General features: G+C 38.8%; 1 protein-coding gene across 4 annotated transcripts in view; it reads right to left on the bottom strand.

Annotated features, from left to right (window-relative positions):
* Nucleotides 1-20,183, bottom strand: part of ntrk2a (neurotrophic tyrosine kinase, receptor, type 2a) — a 53,639-nt gene that overhangs the window by 19,017 nt on the left and 14,439 nt on the right. The window contains exons 6-14 of one of the 4 annotated variants that reach the window (XM_017306668.1): nt 14,924-15,057; nt 14,071-14,203; nt 13,822-13,893; nt 13,464-13,691; nt 12,444-12,464; nt 8,683-8,691; nt 8,386-8,400; nt 7,325-7,362; nt 6,982-7,081 (exon numbers count right to left, since the gene is read on the bottom strand). In XM_017306668.1, coding sequence (XP_017162157.1) covers nt 6,982-7,081; nt 7,325-7,362; nt 8,386-8,400; nt 8,683-8,691; nt 12,444-12,464; nt 13,464-13,691; nt 13,822-13,893; nt 14,071-14,203; nt 14,924-15,057 — 750 coding nt within the window. The remainder of the gene's footprint in view (nt 1-6,981; nt 7,082-7,324; nt 7,363-8,385; nt 8,401-8,682; nt 8,692-12,443; nt 12,465-13,463; nt 13,692-13,821; nt 13,894-14,070; nt 14,204-14,923; nt 15,058-20,183) is intronic. The other 3 variants (XM_008418467.2, XM_008418468.2, XM_008418469.2) reach the window with 3 other exon arrangements.

Below are 20,183 nucleotides of genomic sequence, written 5' to 3'. Positions count from 1 at the left end.
CATCCATCCATCCATCCATCCATCCATCCATCCATCCATCCATCCATCCATCCATCCATCCATCCATCCATCCAGACCATGGTCTCAGATGTGGAGGAATTGATCCTCATTCCAGCTGCGAACCACCCAGCAAAGCTTTTCTCCAATTTAATTCCATCAACTCATCTGCAAACATCAACTTATCTATTCTTAATAGTGTTAAACCAAATGTAAAGTCAAAACGAAAACACACACTTAAATAAAATAAAAAAGATATTTGTGATGGGGATCAAATGTGCAAAACATATCCAAGGCAAATTGTTAGCTGGCTCAGCTCCATTATTGGACAGCATGTAACAATGAAAAGTACTTGTATGTTTGGACGCTCTCCAGAAATAAACTGGAACATGAACAGGCTGAGAAACAGTTGAAGGTGTACACATCCACCAACAAGAATTCAGTAAAATGTTGTTTCCGTTTAGTAAATATGCATTTTCTGTGTTTTGTTTTCATCATTTTTGCAACCAGGCTTGTCAGCTGCACAATAATTGTGCATGAAATTGTACAGCACTTTCAAGGCAGGCCTTTAGAGCTGCAGAGGAGTAAGAGCTTCAGGCAATTTACCTCAAATAACCTGTTGTCCTTTAAAAATGTTGTTATGGTTACTGAAGAGAGATTCATTTAAAGAGGTTTTCATGACGTCTTCCATTCAAACTTAGGTTTGTGGAGACTCTAAACTAGCGCTTAAGAAGCATTTAACACAACAAAAGCTTAGAAATCACAAAATTTTCACTGAAACAAGAAATATTTCATCAAATAGATACAAGAAGCTTTCTGTTTCAAACCAGCTCTGACTCTACCCACACTTTAAAAAGTAGAGGGTCAATAGTTTTCAGTTTAAGGCTCTCATATTGCTGTTGCACATGTTTTGTTTTTTGAAGCAAGCAGAGCTCATTGAAGACCTCAAAAAACTGGAGGCTAGAGCTGCTTTTCAGCAGGGAGTGAAGAAGAAGAAGAGGAGGTGGTGGTGGTGGTGGTGGTGCCAGTGGATGTGGTGGGTATGCTGAGCATGCTCTGTGAAGCCCGGGGCCCAGAACGAAGCTCCACTGACCTTGAGGGTGTCATTTCGATCGATCGACAGAAAGGAGCGGTGTATGCGTGTGAGGGAGACAGAGGGAAAGAAAGATGGAGGCGTGCAACTCCACCAAACAAGGAGAAAACTGAAACCTGCACTAATGATGAATCATTGATAAGTGGACAGAGGAAGACTTCGTCTTTCATCTCTGATTTTTTTCTTTTCTTTTTGTGCTCTTTGCCTTGTTCCATCTTTGTTTTCGATGCCTGCGGTCTGTCTCCAGAATCTTTCAGCATTTTATCATATCTTTCTTTAAATCCTTTGATATCCTCCCGTTTCTGTTTTTCTTCTCTGACTTCCTGACAAATGTCAAATTTAGCATTTATTTTTCTCTTTCTCATCTTCTTCCTCCTCACCAGCTGGCTCTCACTTTCTCTTCTTCACAAGTGCTGATTCACTTTCAGTCATTTTGGTCTGTCATGACATTTCAGTTTCACTGCTGTGTCAGAAACGGGGTTGATGATGGTACTTCTCTTCCTACAGAGGCAGAAGTACCACAACAGCAGCTGTGAGAACAGGACGCAGCTACAACAGCTGCTGATACACCTTGAACACTTCACTTTTTGTGATATTGTTATCAAAATCTTGAATGTATTTTGTTGGAATATAAATAAAACTAAAGAGGCCCATGGTAACTCTGAAGCTGCATGTTGGCGACACAACACAACAATCGGAAAGTATCCCTGCCTATGCAAACTTTTCAGTCCATTCAAAATCATGAAGCATTTTGCATCAGTCAATCACATGAAATTGTAAAGAAAAACATTAAGGTGTGTGGATGGCTTGGAAGGGTTTTTATCCACATATGTTCTTTTTAAGACAGCCTACTGTCATGTTTTTTTCCTTCATTCTACATTTTCTGACTTTCATTTTTTTAAGCATCATGTGAATGTGTGTTACTTCCTCCAGGGCAATTAAGTGAACATGCATCGTCTTTTTAAGCATATCTCATTGTTGTATGTCTATAAAAAGTACATTTAAACATTTTTTTTATTGCATTGCCATGCTACAAATTTTGATGTACTACTTTCTAATCCAGTGACTGATCATGTGGCACAATTACTTCAAGCCTCCTTTCTCTCAAGAGTCTTATTGATTCAGCACGTTCAATTTCTTAGAAAACTAAATTGGTGTGCAAAATCTCCCCTTTCTGCATCTTGGATGCAAAAGATGATTTGATTAAGTTTTTGTCACTGGTTAGTTAGAACCACATTTACCAAGAAACAATTAGGGCCAATTTATGGGCGCTCACTGGTGTTCATTTGAAAAGCTGTCTGCCTACACAGGAAAGATTATGGGCATTAAACCAACACAGAGCCTACAGAGACACATTTGCATGCAGCCCTCCATTAAGCCAACGGGGTCTCTCTGCTGCAATGATGTTGCACAAAGGATGCCTTGAAGTTAAAAAGCACCAGCTGCAGCACGGTTCCTTTTTACAAGATGGGATGTCTTCATCTAATTAGTCCAATCGATGTTTTTTCGGATTGATCAGCATAAGACTCGCAGAAAGCATTTTGGATCCCAACCTATCTTGCTTAGTATTATACTAGAGCAAGAGTTCCCAGTTTGGAAAAACTGGGAATTCATGCTGTCAGACAGAAAGAAGAGAAGAGACAGCTAGTAACCAGAAAAAACTCAAGTAAATATTACTATATAAATATCCTAGTGTCTCCTAACATCTGCTCAAATGCTAAGCTTGCATGTAAAGTTTGGCTCATGCAGCTGCACAATACAACCTGACAGGTCTCTCTTCATTCATCCAGAGTTTTGTGACTTAACAAAATTCCTATTCAAAACATTGCACCAAATACACGGTCTTCTTCTGCTTGTGTTTTTTATTTTGGTTTACTGAGAACTGCAGCTGGCCATCTTCCTTACGTCTGATATAAAAGCATCCCTGAAGCATGATACTGCCAACACTATGTTTTGCCCTGGGAATGTTATGCTTGTGGGTGATGTTCCTGTAATAGATTCCACCACTTTTACAGCATTGCCTGTCAGCATTAAAATCACAGAGAGAAGAGCATCTGCTTATACATTTCAGGACTTATTTCAACAATGGCTTTCAACTCAGAGTTGCCATTAGCTTTAGAGTGAAACTGCTTACCAATTAAATAGTTTAACAATTAGTTTGCCAGCCCTGCGTTTTATTTATGGATTTGAAAGTAAACAGGACTTAATGTCTGGGGTGGTGGTGGGTGTTTGGGTGGAGTGGACGTTGTGAAAAATATGTATCCCTTCTTTCTACTTCACTTGTATACAGTACTTTGCATTTGTTTACCATGTAATATCCAATTAAAATATACTTTGTATTATATAATTTGTGTTTGTATCATGACGAAATGTGAGAAAGTTTAAGAGATGTGAATATATTACACTGCACTGGAAAACTATATATATAAAAAACACAACCCTGCTCTAAATGTCTTTTGTGGTTATTAATGATGAAGAAACAGAATGTTGCATTTATTACAGAAATGTAAACGAGCTACTGCAGCTACTTAATTTGCAATCAGAAAGAGATACTGCCAGCATCAGAGGCTGTGCTTATTCACTGCACATCTGTTCCACCAGTCACAGGGCCCGATGTATGCTGATTACACTTTTTGTTCACAAGATTGTCATTATTGTCAGCTCTGACTGTGCTTATGTGGGTGAGTATGTCTGTGTGCATAAGTCTATGATTTAGCAAACATGTTCTGATGAAAAAAATGCTAGCTACTTTACATTAGCACCCACAGTCCTTTGCCATCTGGGGGTTGGATTTCCAGAGTTTAGAGGGACTGGTCAATGGTCAGAATGAACAAACAGCAGCTATGTGGACTCAGACCTTAGCCTCTGTCTGACTCCAATCTGCTCCTGCTGATGCTACAGTTATTCCCCTGATAAAGTCTCTCCAATCTCAACATGCTGTAGGCCACACTCATCAGGCTGTTTGTGGAGCATAAGGATGGGGCCGCATCATAAGACGAAGGGCAAGAGTGGAAATAAGAAAAGATAAAGACTCAAGCCGAGCAATCAGAAGGAGAGAAACAGCAATGGGATCTAACATCTTTCTTTCCACATGAGTGGAAGTGCATAGTCAAGAAAAAGTGTTTGGCTAGCAAAAAATAATACACAGCCATATACATTTTACGCAGTATATTAAAATGCAGAGAGGTTATTTCTTTCATTTTCCTTCAACCGCATGTAATTTTGCAGGAGCAAAACAAAACTATGCAACTCCATAAATTCACAAAATGCACATTCGCTCCCCCTGCCTTCCCTCCATCTTCTCTGGAGGCCAAACTACTTCACTTCAACAGTAAAATGCACATATGTTTGGCAAACACATTTATCAAGTCCCTAAATATCTAAATTTACATTTACTTTATGTCTGCTCATTTAAATTTTAAAAGTTCAAATGCTAGCAGAGCAGACGGTGCGAATATGTAATATAATTTTGAAACGGCTATATTTGTAAATGGCACAAAACGACTTCCTCAAAACATTGCTTTAACTCCTCAATATATAGGTAAAATGAACCAAGCCGAATGGAAAACACAAAAAACAGCATCAACTAAAAGGTTCATATACTGTAACTCCGGTTATGTATATAAAATTTATCTAGAATAGATGTTACTGTTAGTACACAAGAAAAAGAAGACATCTACCGAAGAGTTCAGCTAAATCCATTCTAATAAATCAGGAGGTTAATGCAAGAGGAATCTGATTAGTTTCGTATGTAGCCAATGCAGAAGTCAGTGAGTGAATGTTCTTAAGATACATTCGAAAATAAGATTACAGCAGCAAACTTTAAAAGCAAGCATCTGAGTATGAAAGATTCAACAATGGCTAGAGCAGCAGACTTACATTTCCATGACAAAGGCTTTGTAAGTTTAACCTGCATGCATGTTATTCACCAACAGACCTGAGACCCAGAAGAATGACTAAACTATAGCAGTTTCCACCCACTAAAGGAGGATTCATGGATACATATTGATCATTGTATAAAAAAAAAATCAAGAGTCAAAACTGAAATTAGGCTGCATTACACAGCAGACTGTGTAATGTAAATTGAGAGTAATGAACCAGTCAGAACAATGTAACTTTTATATTAACATTTTTTTAATACAGTAATTGACAATTATGCAATTTAATTCATACACTGGCAAAATTTCCAGGGATGTTACTGATTTTTCCTAAAATGTTTAATATAAAATATAACAGAAATACAGTAATCAACCCTTAAAACTCTGACCAAATAATTTCAGAATACATGATAAAAGTTAGTTAAGCCCAAAATAATTTGTGTACCTCTCAGCTTTAGGTTTAAAGGAATCTTTTAGTTTTACTAAATTGTTTCTTCTACTGTCAATAATGTTTTGGATAGGCCCAGCCAGAGTCCTGACATGAATCTGAAAATTAATCTATAGAGGGAGCAAAAGATCAGGATGGTTTCCAGGTCTTTCAACCTAAACGACTTGGAGTTTTTCTAAAAAGAAGTTTCCAGTGGAGACATGCAAATAGCTGGTTGGAAATTGTAAAAACGTGGGTTTAATTGCTGTAATGGTCAGACAGGTTTTTCCAATGATTATTGTACAGGGTCTAAAAAATTTTTGGCATGGTAATTTATAATAAAATAAAATAAAACTATAAGTGCTTTTTTTTTCAGATCAGATTTTTTTTTTCAGATAAATAATTTTAAATCTAAATCTCCAAGGGTGGCATCTAAATTTACATGCCGCCCTTTCAACCATCCTCTCAATGGTTTTAGCATCTGTCATGCCTGTTGGAACGGAAACAACTGTTGATGGTTAAAATTCCATTTTAACCATTTAAAATGCCATTGTGGCTATTGCAGGACACGTAGTGAATTGTCTTCAGTCGGACAAATAACATATTTACCTTTATGTTATTTAAATGTAAATAATCCATTCTCTGTCCTACAAGTTTACATTTGCAAGTTTTTACAGTTAATTCAATAAGACTGAATGCCTTTTTACTCAATACAAGACTAAAAATTATCTGGATTATGTTCTACTGTCATCTGTACCAAAAGAACACAATGACCTAGCATTAGAAAATAATGCTAGGTCATTGCACCATTATAATGGTAAGGGTGGCCAAAATATTCATATTCATTTAAAGTAAATTTAAAAAAAGACTTACTGGGCAGCAGACGCTAGTTTCAGACTTTCATTCTTTGAGGTGAAACTAACACAGGACCTGATATTGCTACTATTATCTGAAAACAATTAGCTTTTAAAGGTACTGAACAATTTCCAGCTTACGACAGTTGTGTTTGTTTTTGTTTTTATTATTTCAGACTTTGGACTGTGAGGACGAGATAAATAACAAGCCCAGCTGAAACTGTTTTGGAGCTCCTTCATCTTGTAACTCACGTTCAGGCTGGTTAGGCTCCACTGCTAACTTTCCCACCGTCAGCAATTATTACAGCAGACAGGAGCAGGAGACTGTGAGGATAAGCCCCATGAAGATGGAGTTGTTCTAAGAGATAAAGTGAGGGATTTCTCACCCACATACATATTAAACACCTGATCTCATTTTCCATTTTAATCCCTACAAGTAATATAATATGGGCTTTTTAGTAATTGAAAAACATCAAGAATCCAAATGGTATTTTGACCAAAGTATCTTATATTTTAGTGAGGCTTCAGGAAATTATGTCAACAGTTCTTAAAATGGCATAATCTATACAGTTTAATGATTAACAGTGATTAAAAAAAAGAAACTAAATTGTTTCTGATCCTGGTGTATGATATATGCGGGGTTCTAATTATCCATGAAACCACCTTCATTTTACCACCCACTTTTAGCAATAACCTCACAAGTATGTTAAAAGTATAAATTGGGAGACATACCTTTGATGCCAAACTTGGAATTTCCTCCAAACTTTAGGATAACCAGCATCAGCAAGAAACCAGTGAAGGCTACAGCAGCAATTCCCACGACTACGTATACCTGCAAAAGGACAAAGCAGCCTTATGTCTCCACATATCTGCTGCAGACAAGCCAGCCAAAACACAGTGACAGCTGCACAAAATCAAATGCAACACACAGCACAACAAAAGACAGAAGACGCTGGTTATTCTTATTTCGCTGGAAGTAAAAACAGAATATTCTGATCTGGGTTCATCCAGTCAGATCTAACTTTAAGAAGGAGATAAACCACTTTTAAGACAGGAGATACAAAGAAAGACTCACAGCAACTCTGTCCTCAGGTGGGTCTAGAGGAGGATTCTCTGTGGATGAAAGGACAAAAAGGAAAACAGAGAGTAAGTTGGGACAAACTGTCACTTCAGTCTTTGCATTTTGTTTTTATCATTGGTAAAGAATATAATTCAGAGTGACTAATCTAAATTATTCATTTAAAAAACAACTGCCGGTCATTTATAGTTTCACGCGCACCAGAAAGAACAGCAAGGCTATTATTTCTTACATCCAAGTTAGACACTGGCAATAAAACATCTTGAATAAAGTGATAAGGACCTAAGTTAGGACTGAAACAATCTTAATCACTGCATAACTTATTATAACATGTGCAACATCCAAGGAGCCTAAAGACTTGATATTACTCCCATTTCAGGTCATGCACAATGTCACCTGCAGTCTACTTTTGTTTTGTACAATAATTACTCATATCTCCATTCAAACTAAAACTAAGATCACAAAGAGATAGATTATTCTCCCCTGCAAAATGACAAATGTAACTTTTAGACAAGTTAAATGTGAAAATGCTTTATTTAATGATGTGATCCTGAACTAAATCCTCTGTCCATAGTATTTATTTATTATGACAGTGTTAATGTTTGAATGGGTTATGGATAGTGGCGAAAGACTTCAGAGGACTCCACCCCCTAACTCTGTTTAATATCGTCTCTCATTTAAGATATATTTAGGACCCTGCAACACATATCGTGTATGTGTCTGCTGCTGAGGTGATGATCTTGTTGACACAAGAGAACCAAATCAGCAGCAGGGTTCAGCCTTCGATCTCCAAGACCAACTTGAATTACTTAGGGCCAATATTTCCCTGCCTCGATAACACGAAGGTACTGAAGCACTGCTGGATTGACACCATGACAAGAGTGACTGAAGTCTTCTTCCACACACAGTGAGAGTGTTTTAGATTACTGACCAATTGTTATTTGTAGGTGAGAATGATGGGAAAACCTGACAGTTTAGCAAAGGTTAACTGAAAGCTTGGCGGTCAGTTTATAACTGTGATATAATCCAGGGTGATCAAATAAAGGGTATAGCTGTACCTGGGGTTACATCTGCTGGCAGGAGGGGGCATCAAAGAAAAAGACAAACGGAGACAAATAAGATCCAAAGGAAAAATACAATTTAGTTAAAAATACTTTAGACATGCAGCACTTAACAAGTAACCTTGTGAACCATGCTTGCTTTTAGAGTAATTATAGGAAAGCACAACCATTTCACAAACACTGCACACAAACCAATAAAACAACACACACCAAACATGCACAGCATCTTAAAGGAAATACAGACAACATCAAGGAGACGGTGAGGAAAATAAGTTGTGTAGGTATGTAACGCACCGTCAGGACCTTTAAAGAAACATAAGAAAACAAGAGAAAAACAGATTTCTAAAACAAAATTTCAGTCAACTAATGGGGACAATGTGAAAAAAAAAGTCTAAACACAAAGACAAAATGAATAGACATGTTATATATTTTACAACTGAGAGAAGGAAGTAATGAGGTACATGGGATATTACGCCTGGGTATATCCTGGCTGTAGTAACCCTTAATCACACCTCCTCGGCAAATGACTTGATGGCAACAAGTAATAGGCACCACATGTACTATATATCTGTCTGTCTTCTTCACCACCATTATTCAGTTCAGTAGCTGCTCTTCACCAAGCACAGCTGAGAAGCGGGGCAGCCATGTGTTGTACCTCGTTCCTCTCCTTTAGGGAACAGTAGTTATATGCATAGCATTATATTTCCCTTTCAGTTGATTCACTCAGTACAACACGAGTATGGGACATATATAAATGCCCTGCAGAGCAGCCATAAGACCTGGGTCAGGCACAGCAAGCTAGTCCAGCACAGCACTTCAGATCCAGCAGAAAGAACAAAGTGAGCCACAGAAGCGGCTGTAACATCCAAACCACAAATCTGTAGAAATGTGGGCGGTGTAGACCAGCTGAATGCAGCACAAATATCACTTATAGACACCAATCTAAATAGGGCCCAGGAGACAGCTATGCTCCTGGTGGAGTGAGCCCTCACACCTGAGGCATTGGGAGACCTTTGCTGCTATAAGCCAGAGATTTGGCCTCCAGATAGCAGTGGGAGATTCTCTGTCTGGATAGAGTCTTCTCCCTTGCTGGGTTAGCAACACAAACCATTGATCACACAACCTCACATTCTTGGTCCTCTACACTGCTCCTCAATGTAGAGGAGCAGTGCACGTACAGGGCAAAGAATGTGTGACCTCCTTTGTTCTTCCGATGCTAAAGGAGATGGACAAAAACTAGAATGTTCTGTAGTCATAGAGCATATAGTCCAAAGTTATAACCTTAGTAAATCATCCTTGCAGCCATTGGGAGGAAAATCATCACAGGTGGGATTTACAGACAAAGCATGAAGGTCCTAAACCCTCTTTGCAGTTGTCAGAGCAAGGAGCAAAGCAACATTGCATAAAAGAAACTTCATATTTGCTGACTCAAGTTTCAAATGGAAGATCACAAAAGGCTTTGAGTACCATCGTGAGATCCCAGGAAGCTGGGTTTACTTACAGGTGTCAGTTGATGCCAGCACCTGGTGTGACTTCATCAAAACCAACATGGTAGGCAGAAACTGTGGCTAGATAAACCTTAATTGTGCATTAACTGCACAAAGAAACATGTATGCAGTTCCTGCAGAAATGTTAAGAGTTCTACCACTGAGCACTGAAATGGAACAATGTACTTATCCTCACACCACTTATCAAAATGACTTTTTCTGTCCAATGTGGTGCCAAAATCAAGGACAGATTTTGTTTGTGCATCCTTTCTGCTACAGACAGTATAATTTACACTCAAAAGTGAATAAAGGAGTACGCAGGACTATCAGTGTGCTAGAGCATCTACCCCAGCTGAACATTCTAATCCAAACCAAAAGAACATTGGGTTTTAGCCCTGGTGGACTCCATATTTGTGCCACCAAAGAAGGGTGAAGCCTATAATCGGTCACCTGGGGAGCAGTTGTGGAGAGCAGCTCTAGACAGATTCTGTTGTCCAGGGACATGAATAGTCTGATAGACCTTCCTTGGGAAAAAACACACTCTCTTTTATTAAACCTTGGCACAACAGGCTTGGTTTCCACCAAGGGCACAGAGTTGGTATGCAAGTAGCAGTTGTCGTCAGCTTTCTGTAGAAGTGACATAATGATCTACTGCTGAAATGGATGCATCTTCAGAAGACCAAGTTGTACCACTTCAATCATAGTTTCCATCAACCCCATCAGTTGTAAGATCATCCAGAAGCTCAGTTTGTGTCCAAACTGAAATTGAGCTTGACAGCCATGTAACGCAAACATTGAAAGACACACTCAAATTGTTAGGAAGCATAGGGGAAATGAGAATCCTCATTTCTGGGGCTACTCCAGAAATGAGATCTGCTGACTTGCGAACAGTGAGCGTTTCCAGAAGTTTACCAGAAAACCCCAGAGCCTGAATAGAACCTGAGAAAGTTGCACTGTTGCCCGCTTTCCAGAGTTGGCTATTGAAGCCCAGATAAGTTAAAATGCAGACAGCAGTTTCCCTCAGGTTTCCCTGAGGGGTGCCAGCACTGTCTTCACACATTTTGAAAAGGTGAAAGGCACTACAGACAATTGGAAAGGCAATAAAAGGTACTCATATGCTTTGCCCTCGAAGGCGAATCTCAGAATCTGTCGTTGGTCATGGTGTATCACTAGGCATCTGTCAGGAAAACCAGCTCTCCAGGATGCTGGAGAGCATCAAACAGCTTTTAAGAGAATTTAAAAGCTGTTTGATTGTTAGCATTTTGAACTTGTTTGTTTGGAGGTATTATTTCAGAATTCTCAAATCCAAGTTTGGAAAAAGCCCACCCCCTTTCTTCAAAGCAACAAAGTAATGACTGTACAAACCTTTGTTCATCTCTGATTCAAGAACCGCTTCACTAGCTCTTTTTGCAAACAGCATATTTTTTTCCTACCTCACAGCCTCCGTTGCTTTAGCTATGACTGTAGAGTTTTATTGCCTTGCAACGATAAAACAGGGCTGCATCTGGCAAAACTGTAATTGCAACTTCCACTCAAGGTTGGAGTGTGCATGAGCACCAATTGTGAAGATGTGCAGCTGGATGACCAGCCTGCTGCATGGTTGGCAGACAGTTTCTATATCTTCTTAATGGGTGGGAGAGATGAAGCCTCATTTGACTGTAGCCTGTAGCTTTTTTAACGTTAACATTTTTTCATAGAAAAAGCAGTCTTTATTGAAATGATTGAAACATTTCTACAAACATTGGGAACAGTTATTGCTATCAGCAAACTTATTAATGCACCCACACTGGGGGCATTTAGTGCTGACATGTAATTGGGGGAATGCCTACACCATGGTTATTGGACGGGGCCAAGTATGCTGCCACTGGAGGTTCTTTAGGTGGAATATTCACCAGCACAGCTTTTTCAGTGCCTTCCAGGTCTGGATACTGTCGAAAGCCTGGTACTGTGACTCGGGAGGACAGTGGTTTGTTCCACGAAGATGTCAGTTCTGAAACAAAGTCTGGGAACAGGGGTAGACACCTTTTGATTGTGGCAGCTTTGCGTGGAGATAAAACTTGCCCAATCACGATGGTTTGTGGACGGCCACTCTACATCCCTTTACATCTGCGCACCAGTAAAGACAGAAAAAGGATGTCGTCCTGGTCTGCCGGGTTGGTGGCCAACCCAGCCTGATCTGGTAAAAGCTCATTCTCATCCTCAGACAAATCCTGTCATTAAGAAAGAAGCTGCACTCCTAAGAACAGGGACAAATTCAAGGCTTTACTTGTGTTAGTTTTGTGCTCATTCTTAACCACAAAGCCGGACCGGAATACGTGAAATCAGCGCTTCGCTTGCAGTAGTTAACTCCTCACAAAAACACAGAACTCACCAGCAGCAGCAAGGTAGCCTGAATACAAGAAGTGTGCTCAGTAAGGTGAAGAGCATAAGAACTGAGTAATGGTGGTGATCACAGACAGATATATAGAGCAGGTGGGACCTGTTACTTGTCGTCAGAATATACAAGATGATATCCCACATTCATGTGTTGTACTGAGTGAACAGGCTTAAAGGGAACATTTTACTCACCATAGTAGGAAGGTTCATTTTCTACAAATTGGGAGATCAAAGAAAAAACACATTAAGTAAAACCTTTTCATTTCTGCAACACACAAGCTTTATCTTTTTGTGGTTAAATTACACATTTGTTCTGTTAGCCAGTCAAAATTAATAGAACAAGAGACAGGAGCGCCTGCAGCATTATGGCTGTATGCACTGTGTGTACCTTGCAATTTTCATATGAGTTAAAATAACTATTCTTATAGTTATTTGACTTTTGATTATATTTCCCCTTTACTATTAACAAAATTATGGACAAAAATTAAAAATGGTCTTTTAGTGTCAAAACATCCTGTGCGTCTTTGGGGATGGCCCTAAACCTAAATTTTATTGGTTAGTTTACTTTTATTTATTTGGTGGTTTGACACTCTTTCTGTAAGCTAAATGTGACTGTGCATTGAAGCTAGCTAAAAATTAGTAAGACTTTTAAACAGACTTTAGTCGGATTGCTTGCCAAAAAGAGTATAAATGAAGCACACATTGTTGTTTCACCTCTTCCTCTGGATATCTCAGACAATCCAACTGAACCTGAGAATCTCTATCCTCCTCGATTTGTGAAGTACGAGGACAGGCTTTGCTTTCCTGTTTTTATTAATTAAGATGATTGTAAATATCAGTAAGCTATGTGTGTGTATCGCATTGTGTGGATGACATCTTCTGTTTTTGTGGGCCGTGCACGTTGCGTTCATGTGGCATTTCTGTGTTGGTCATGTTCATCAATATCATTAATATACATTGCATATCAATGGGTCAAGGTTGGGACACATCATCGGGCACACATTGTGTTTCTATGCGCCAAGCGCATTGCGCGAATGTGCCCTATATTTGTTTGGGTTAGGTTTGTGCTGGTTTTTTTACACCACACACGACACATGTTGAGGATGTGGTTGTGTTCGTGTGGATCAGGTACTGTGATGGTTTTGTGCGCACCCTCCAATAAACTGCAGGCACTCCTGACCAGAGAGAATAAGTTCCAGTATTGCTCCTCACCATCGTCTGGCCTGCCCATAAAGTGAGCTGTGATCTCCTTTTCGTCTGAGCCATATTTATTTTTAACCTCTAGGCGATAGAGCCCGTTGTTGATGTGTGTGGGATTGTCCAGCTGGAGGCAGCCATGGTATTCTCTCTCTGTGATGTCGTGGATCATTGTCATGATGTACTCCCCCTCTGTCACTTCCACATTGTCCCGGTACCACTTGATTTGTGGTTCTGGGTTTGCTGAAAACAGAATGATATTTGTGCAAATGGATAGTTTAAGATTAGGGAATTCATGAATGTGATTTCACTGGACACATTCAAAGTATATTTAAATAGGAGCAAATTAGTTTTATTTGATTGTCTAACGCACCTGCTACACTGAAGGGTATGCACCAGTGATGGTCTGCGATGGCGTCACTCAGTTTTGTGATTTGGGGTGCAACTATGAGTATAGTCAAGAGAAGATAGATTTTAGTTGCACACTGAAAGTGGAATAAGTGAAACATGTAAAGTTATGGATTAAAAGATAAAAGACACTCATTTAAAGCCTTTAATTCTGTTTTAAATTCCACATATGTCCCAACTTGAATTAAAACAGCATGGCAGAAGGTAAACGTACAATGTATATCCAGCAGCAAAGAGGACTCTCTATCACCAACGATATTTTCAGCCGTGCAGCTGATCTTCTTGTTGTGGTCCATTGATGACAGGTTTGAGAGCCGCAGCACCGAAATCTGGCCAGATGTCTCGATCTGCAAGATTAAAAAAATATAACTGATTAATAATATTCAGTGATTAGTTTGTTTCAATTGCATCTGCTTGTCTATACATTTTTTTTTCCAGTAAAGTTTTAAAATGTGACCAAAATACAAAATCTGTTTAGGGTTGCACCGTTTATCAGTAAAATTGAATAAATGTATACATCATTTATTCAATATATAAGTATACATCAGTAAATATAGTACAAAGCTTTCAACAATGTTTCACATTAATTACAAATAGATGGATGGTAAAATTGGATCCCTGGTGGCATAGTTGGTGGTTCTTTTATCTATGGGTGAAGATAAATATTGGGCCTCAAAAAGACTTCAAACTACAACAGACCATCACATTCAGGCAGGACAGAAATTCTCGCAGCCAGAGACACAATGTAGTGATTTGGACCTAACAGTGATGTGTATTAAAATATCCCACTTATAGTTCAGACCTAAAGCCAAGCAAGAATTTTTATCATTACTTGAAAATTGTGGTTTCCATACAATATGATGGTCTCAAATTTCCCTTCCAGATGAATAATGAGATCAACAGATTACCCCAAAGGACTTGCAGCAATAATTGCAGGGAAAGGTTGTTATATGAACTATTGATGAGTTTTAGAATGTTTTGTTATTAATATTTAAAACCACATATCCTTTTTTTTCTCAGTCTAAAGTAACCTCACATACTGCTGCACATTGTGTGCGGGAGCTTACCACGTAGTTTGTGACAAGTGCCATGTCCCAGATCAACTCAGGTGAGGGCATGCCCGATGTTGTACAGAAGAGCTCAACATTATCCTTTTCCATTTTGATCACTTTGGGTGGGTTCAGGGTTGCCATTGGAACCTCTACATACAAAGAACAAAGAAAGAGCAGGAAAGAAAGAGAGTCAGTGATGGAGATGGAGAGAGGATAGGAAGGAGGTGCAAAGAGGAGCGAACTTAGGATTCCTGACCAACTCTTGTTTATCCAGTTAAAACACAGGGCACGAAACAAGCTCAACAAGGAATGTGGAGGAGCAGCCAAACATACACCCAGCAGAGAGTAAGAAGAAATATACACAGGGAAAAGAGTTCAAATACAATCTCCCTGTCCCCCACTCTGTTTCTCCTGCTTTCATTATTGCACACTCACCCCAATCACACAATAAGACAAAGAGACAGAGTTCAAACACAGTGATGGTTACACTGATTACCAGTGCACATCTATAGCAGGCCAGGCACTAAATTGATTGGACACAGTCTGAAGCCTGTGTCAAAGCAAAGACACTGGTGACTCTGTGTGTCTGCAGCTTTGACCAGGAGGTGACCTGGGTATGACCAATCAGCTTCAATAAGGACTTCGCCACCATTGTCCCCCACATATAAACTCTATTGGAAAGAAGAGGAGCTCAGAGAGGAGAGGGGAGAAATAGGCATTGACAGCCGCTGCAGATAAAACTGGAAAGATTTCTTATCAGATCTAACCGTCCAACCTCTTCTGTCCGTCAGCAGACCGCTTATCTGCAGGAAAGCCCACTCAATCACCATGAGATGCTGTAAAAACCGGTCATTTTGCTGGTGGCAGGCCAGCAAGCGTATCAGATTCAAATATCTTAACAGCCTCTCAATGAATCAGCTTTCTACAGCCACTGCAACTGCCTGCAGGTTAGATTAAGCGCAATATAGCAACATGGACACATCTCTAACCACACCATTCTCACAATTCAGTATAGAAAAACCTACAACTCACTTTGAAGGTGCAATTCATAAAAAATAAAATTGCTGAAGGGTCACTTTATCAAAAAGTAACTGAATCATCCAAACAAGCTTTCAGTGACTCAAACAAAACAAATTGTAGCATTTGGAAATTCTGTGGAGAATAATCAAATTAGAGCACACAAATATAAAAACTGTAAATTAATTCACTTGAGTTCTATTATAAGTTATAATGCGTTTTTACCCTATCAATATGGACAGTGATTGTAAAAAGCAAGTAAATTCTTTGTCAATGTTTTAACAGGTCAATGACCTGCTTTTACTGTACAAAAATTACACATTGCACAGTGTACCACATTATTAAAATTTGTGGAAAATTAGGTATATGCCACTAAACATAGATACAGAGGGGTCTCAGCTACTGAAAAACAATTTATTCCTGGAGGCGCGGATTGTGTTGAAGTTTTAAACTTTACCTAAACGCTACCATTTAGCCGTGACGCCAGTTCAATGCTATGAAGCTTACCGGAAATTGCCTGAGCTGTAAAAACTGAAGTCAAAAGCTCAGACTATTTATGAAGCAAGATTATAATCGAACAGAAATGTGCATTAAGGTAATGGAGGGGCTAGTACTTTGTCCTATAAGAGACTAATTTAAGATTTGCATGGTGCTTAACAAAATTTCTCTGCTAAACTCTGATTAAAGAAGGAATCAGCTGAATTCATAGTTGTACTTTTTTAGCTGATAGATACTTTACAGCTACTGTGTGTAATACATTAGTTTTACGTTATGGATAGAATATAACCCCATATAATATTTTTGTCTGTGACATAATTAGTATTTTATTTGCCTACATGTTACTTTTTCATAAGGAGCATGAATAGCTTTGTCAGGACGTGCCAGGGGCATTATAAATTCTGATTTGATTTTGCCTTCTTTCTTCAACTAAATGCCAGCTGCTTTTATTCATTCATATTCATTTATTCCAAGGCTTTTTCAGGGGAACAAATTAAGGTAAAAGGCTTTTAGTTGCACAAACTGTAGAAGTATGCGGCCCTTGTTCTTTGACTCATTATAGGTAATTTCTGCATTATTTTCATAACTTAATTTTTTCCCCTCTTGCTTTTTTTTCTACAAGATGTTTTTGAAGTTTGCTGTAGAGAGGAGGCTTCTTATCTATAAACAATGACTTGCATTTGGAAAAGATGACAAATAACTCTGCTTACATATATGCAGTCCAACACTTTCTGCATGTTCTGTGATATATCACTGATATAAGGACACTCCTGATGAAAAACATCCACTGTGCTCTGGTTTGAAACCTCTGCCAAAGAACACTTGACCTTTTTTTCTTGGAGTGCCAATGTTGCTATTGTGGTCGATCACAATAAGCAAATCAGAGAAAAAAAAAGTGGCAGACATAGGGAGCAGACAAACAGAAGCAGGCTTCTTAAAGTGATTTGGCGCTAAACTCTGTAAGTTTGTTTGTTTGTTTGTTTAAACAGTGAAACAGCTGCTGCTCTCCAAGAGCGATAATAGAAAAATAAAAAGTATAAAGCACAGGGATTTGTTGAATTGGGATACAGATTTCTTTTCGACAGAATGACACTTGTAAAACTGATCATCAAATCATTCAGGAAGTTTGATCTGCTTCTTTTCTGTATTTGTTTTTGTTTCATCCATCATTAGGACATTGACATTTCTTTTGTATGTCTTGTCATTCATTCATGCTATTATAAGAAAACGGATTTGCAAAAGACATAGTAAGTCATGTGTAAACACTAAAACAATGTTCAAGGAGAAAGAAATAATTGTATGTTTAAAAAGTCACTTCTGTTCACTTGTAACAGTATGGCAAGTTAGTTTATCATAAAATATCTACATGTGCAGATTAGAAAATTTCTAAATTGCCCAGAACATTTCAACTGTCTAGAATACTGATGATCCTATAAAAATTAAAAATTTCTCATGTCACAAAGATTATTCTTTCTCACTACTACCTATTCTCCTTTTTCTTTTAAATGTCCATATGTACATTTTTTCAGTCCAGACTGAATAAAATTCAAAAACAGGCAGCTCATTTAAGGTAGGAGTTGGCTTTGAATACATGTTACAGAGTGTGCCATACTTGACCCTCACCTGCTTCGGCTATGCACAAAGACTGCTATATTTCTTGACACATTCTAATTTTGTCTCGTTCAGAATTGTCTGTCCAATAAAGGTGATTCGCCTAAGAGTTTTGATGAGATAAGCTCTTCAGCTGTTGAAGGTACCAATAAACCAAGTCACTGTTAACTAGCCATTACTCTTAAAGAACAACAGTTTAACCTTATAAGGAAGTCAGGAGACCCAAAAAGTATAAAAAATGCAGTGTTTTATCTTTAATTGATGCTATAAATAACATAATGAAACAACATAATGAGTGAATCCTAACCAACTTTTAAGCTCCTCGGTTGGTTGAAATTTGTTTTTGCATCTCATTTTTTAGTTTGTAACTGGTTTACAAACTGAAATGATTGAGTGAGTCACCAAATTTCTGTTTTTAAAAAAAAAAATCAAACATGAACATTATCTCCTGCCTGATAATACTAGTTTGAACTAAGAAGAGCCATCTGGCCTTGCTGGGTAGTTTTCCATTAAAGGCTTGTGTCTACATGTTTCTTCCTTGTTTCAAGACAGAAAAAGAGGAATGATTGAGGGTCAAAGTCATTCCAGCCAAATAGATGAAGTGACAGCGAGACAGACAAACACAAAAGCAGACAGATGAAGAAAGAGTACGCCTGTGGACGGGTCTGGTAACCAACCTGCTTCCATTTCTGCTCCACATTAATAAAGCTTTACCCCAAATATATATCTGAGCTATAGGCAAACAATGCTACATGTGCCAACAGGCCAGAAGAAAATCAGTTTCTTAAAGAACATGTTGACAAACGCCACTTGTACGGAAATATGGGTGTCTCTCATTAATTAAAAAATGTATTAAAAAATAATAATGTTTTTAATAATTTTGTTTTAGAAAGTGAAACTAATCAATTATGTAGATTAATTACACAGAGGAAAATAGAAATTAACAGATTAGACAGAGAAATTAAGTAAATGTTTGGCACTTTTACAATCGGTAAATTTTTACAATGAAGGTTTATATTAGTAATAAAATCTCAAATTCAACTTTGGACTTTAAAAACAATACATAATACCAATAAGACAGGCTTTTAAACACAGTTTTTTTTATTTCTGTAGACTTACTATGCTAATGCTTGGATACAGCAACTTGTGGAAGACAGTTTCTTTAGCGATGACCTTTTCTGTCTTACCGTCGTTGTGAGGGTGTCAGTGACCGTCTCCTGGGCAACTTTTATGTTTTGCCGTGATTGTGTCGGTCACAAAAAGGCCAACTCATTTTATATAGAAAAAGAAATGACCCAGTAAATCATCCATATCCATTGCCTTGAATCAAGAAAGTCCTCAAGGCAACAGTACTACCAGCTGTGCAGTCCCTGAACAGATATTTTCCGGACTATAGAGCGCACCTTACTATAAGCCTCACCTACAATTTTTTTTTAAACTGGAAACACACACACACGCACACATATATATATAAAAAAATAAATTGCCTTCTCACCCTCCGTGGGTTTTTCTGTTTCATCCTCTGAGCTCGGGTCTTCTTCCAGAGGCCTGGGAGTTTGAGGGTTCTGCGCAGTATCTTGGCTCTGCCTAAAACTGCACATTTCTGGACTGAGATGTCTGATGTTCTTCCTGGGATCTGTTTTAGCCACTGCTCCAGTTTGGGGRTGASTGCCCCTAGGGCCCCGATGACCACAGGCACCACTGTGGTCTTCACCTTCCAGGCCTTTTCCAGTTCCTCTCTGAGGCCCTGGTATTTCTCCAGTTTCTCATGCTCCTTTTTTCCTAATGTTGTAGTCACTTGGTATTGCTACATCCACCACAACGGCTTTCCTCTGTTCTTTATCCACCACCACAATGTCCGGTTGGTTTGCCAATATCATTTTGTCTGTCTGGATCTTGAAGTCCCACAGGATCATAGCTCGGTCATTCTCCACCACCTTTGGGGGTGTTCCACACTTTGATCTCAGGGCTTCCAGTCCATATTCTGCACAGATGTTCCTGTACAGGTGGTTTTCGTCCTGGTCATGGAACACTGGACCAGCTCTACACCCTCAGCAGGGTTCTGGAGGGTGCATGGGAGTTCGCCCAACCAGTCTACATGTGTTTTGTGGACTTGGAGAAGGCGTTCGACCGTGTCCCTCGGGAGGCC

Source organism: Poecilia reticulata, linkage group LG9 (genome assembly GCF_000633615.1).
Source record: "Poecilia reticulata strain Guanapo linkage group LG9, Guppy_female_1.0+MT, whole genome shotgun sequence".
Classification (NCBI taxonomy): domain Eukaryota; kingdom Metazoa; phylum Chordata; class Actinopteri; order Cyprinodontiformes; family Poeciliidae; genus Poecilia; species Poecilia reticulata.
The sequence above is the reverse complement of the archived record's forward strand: the minus strand, read 5'-3'. Positions and strand labels throughout refer to the sequence as shown.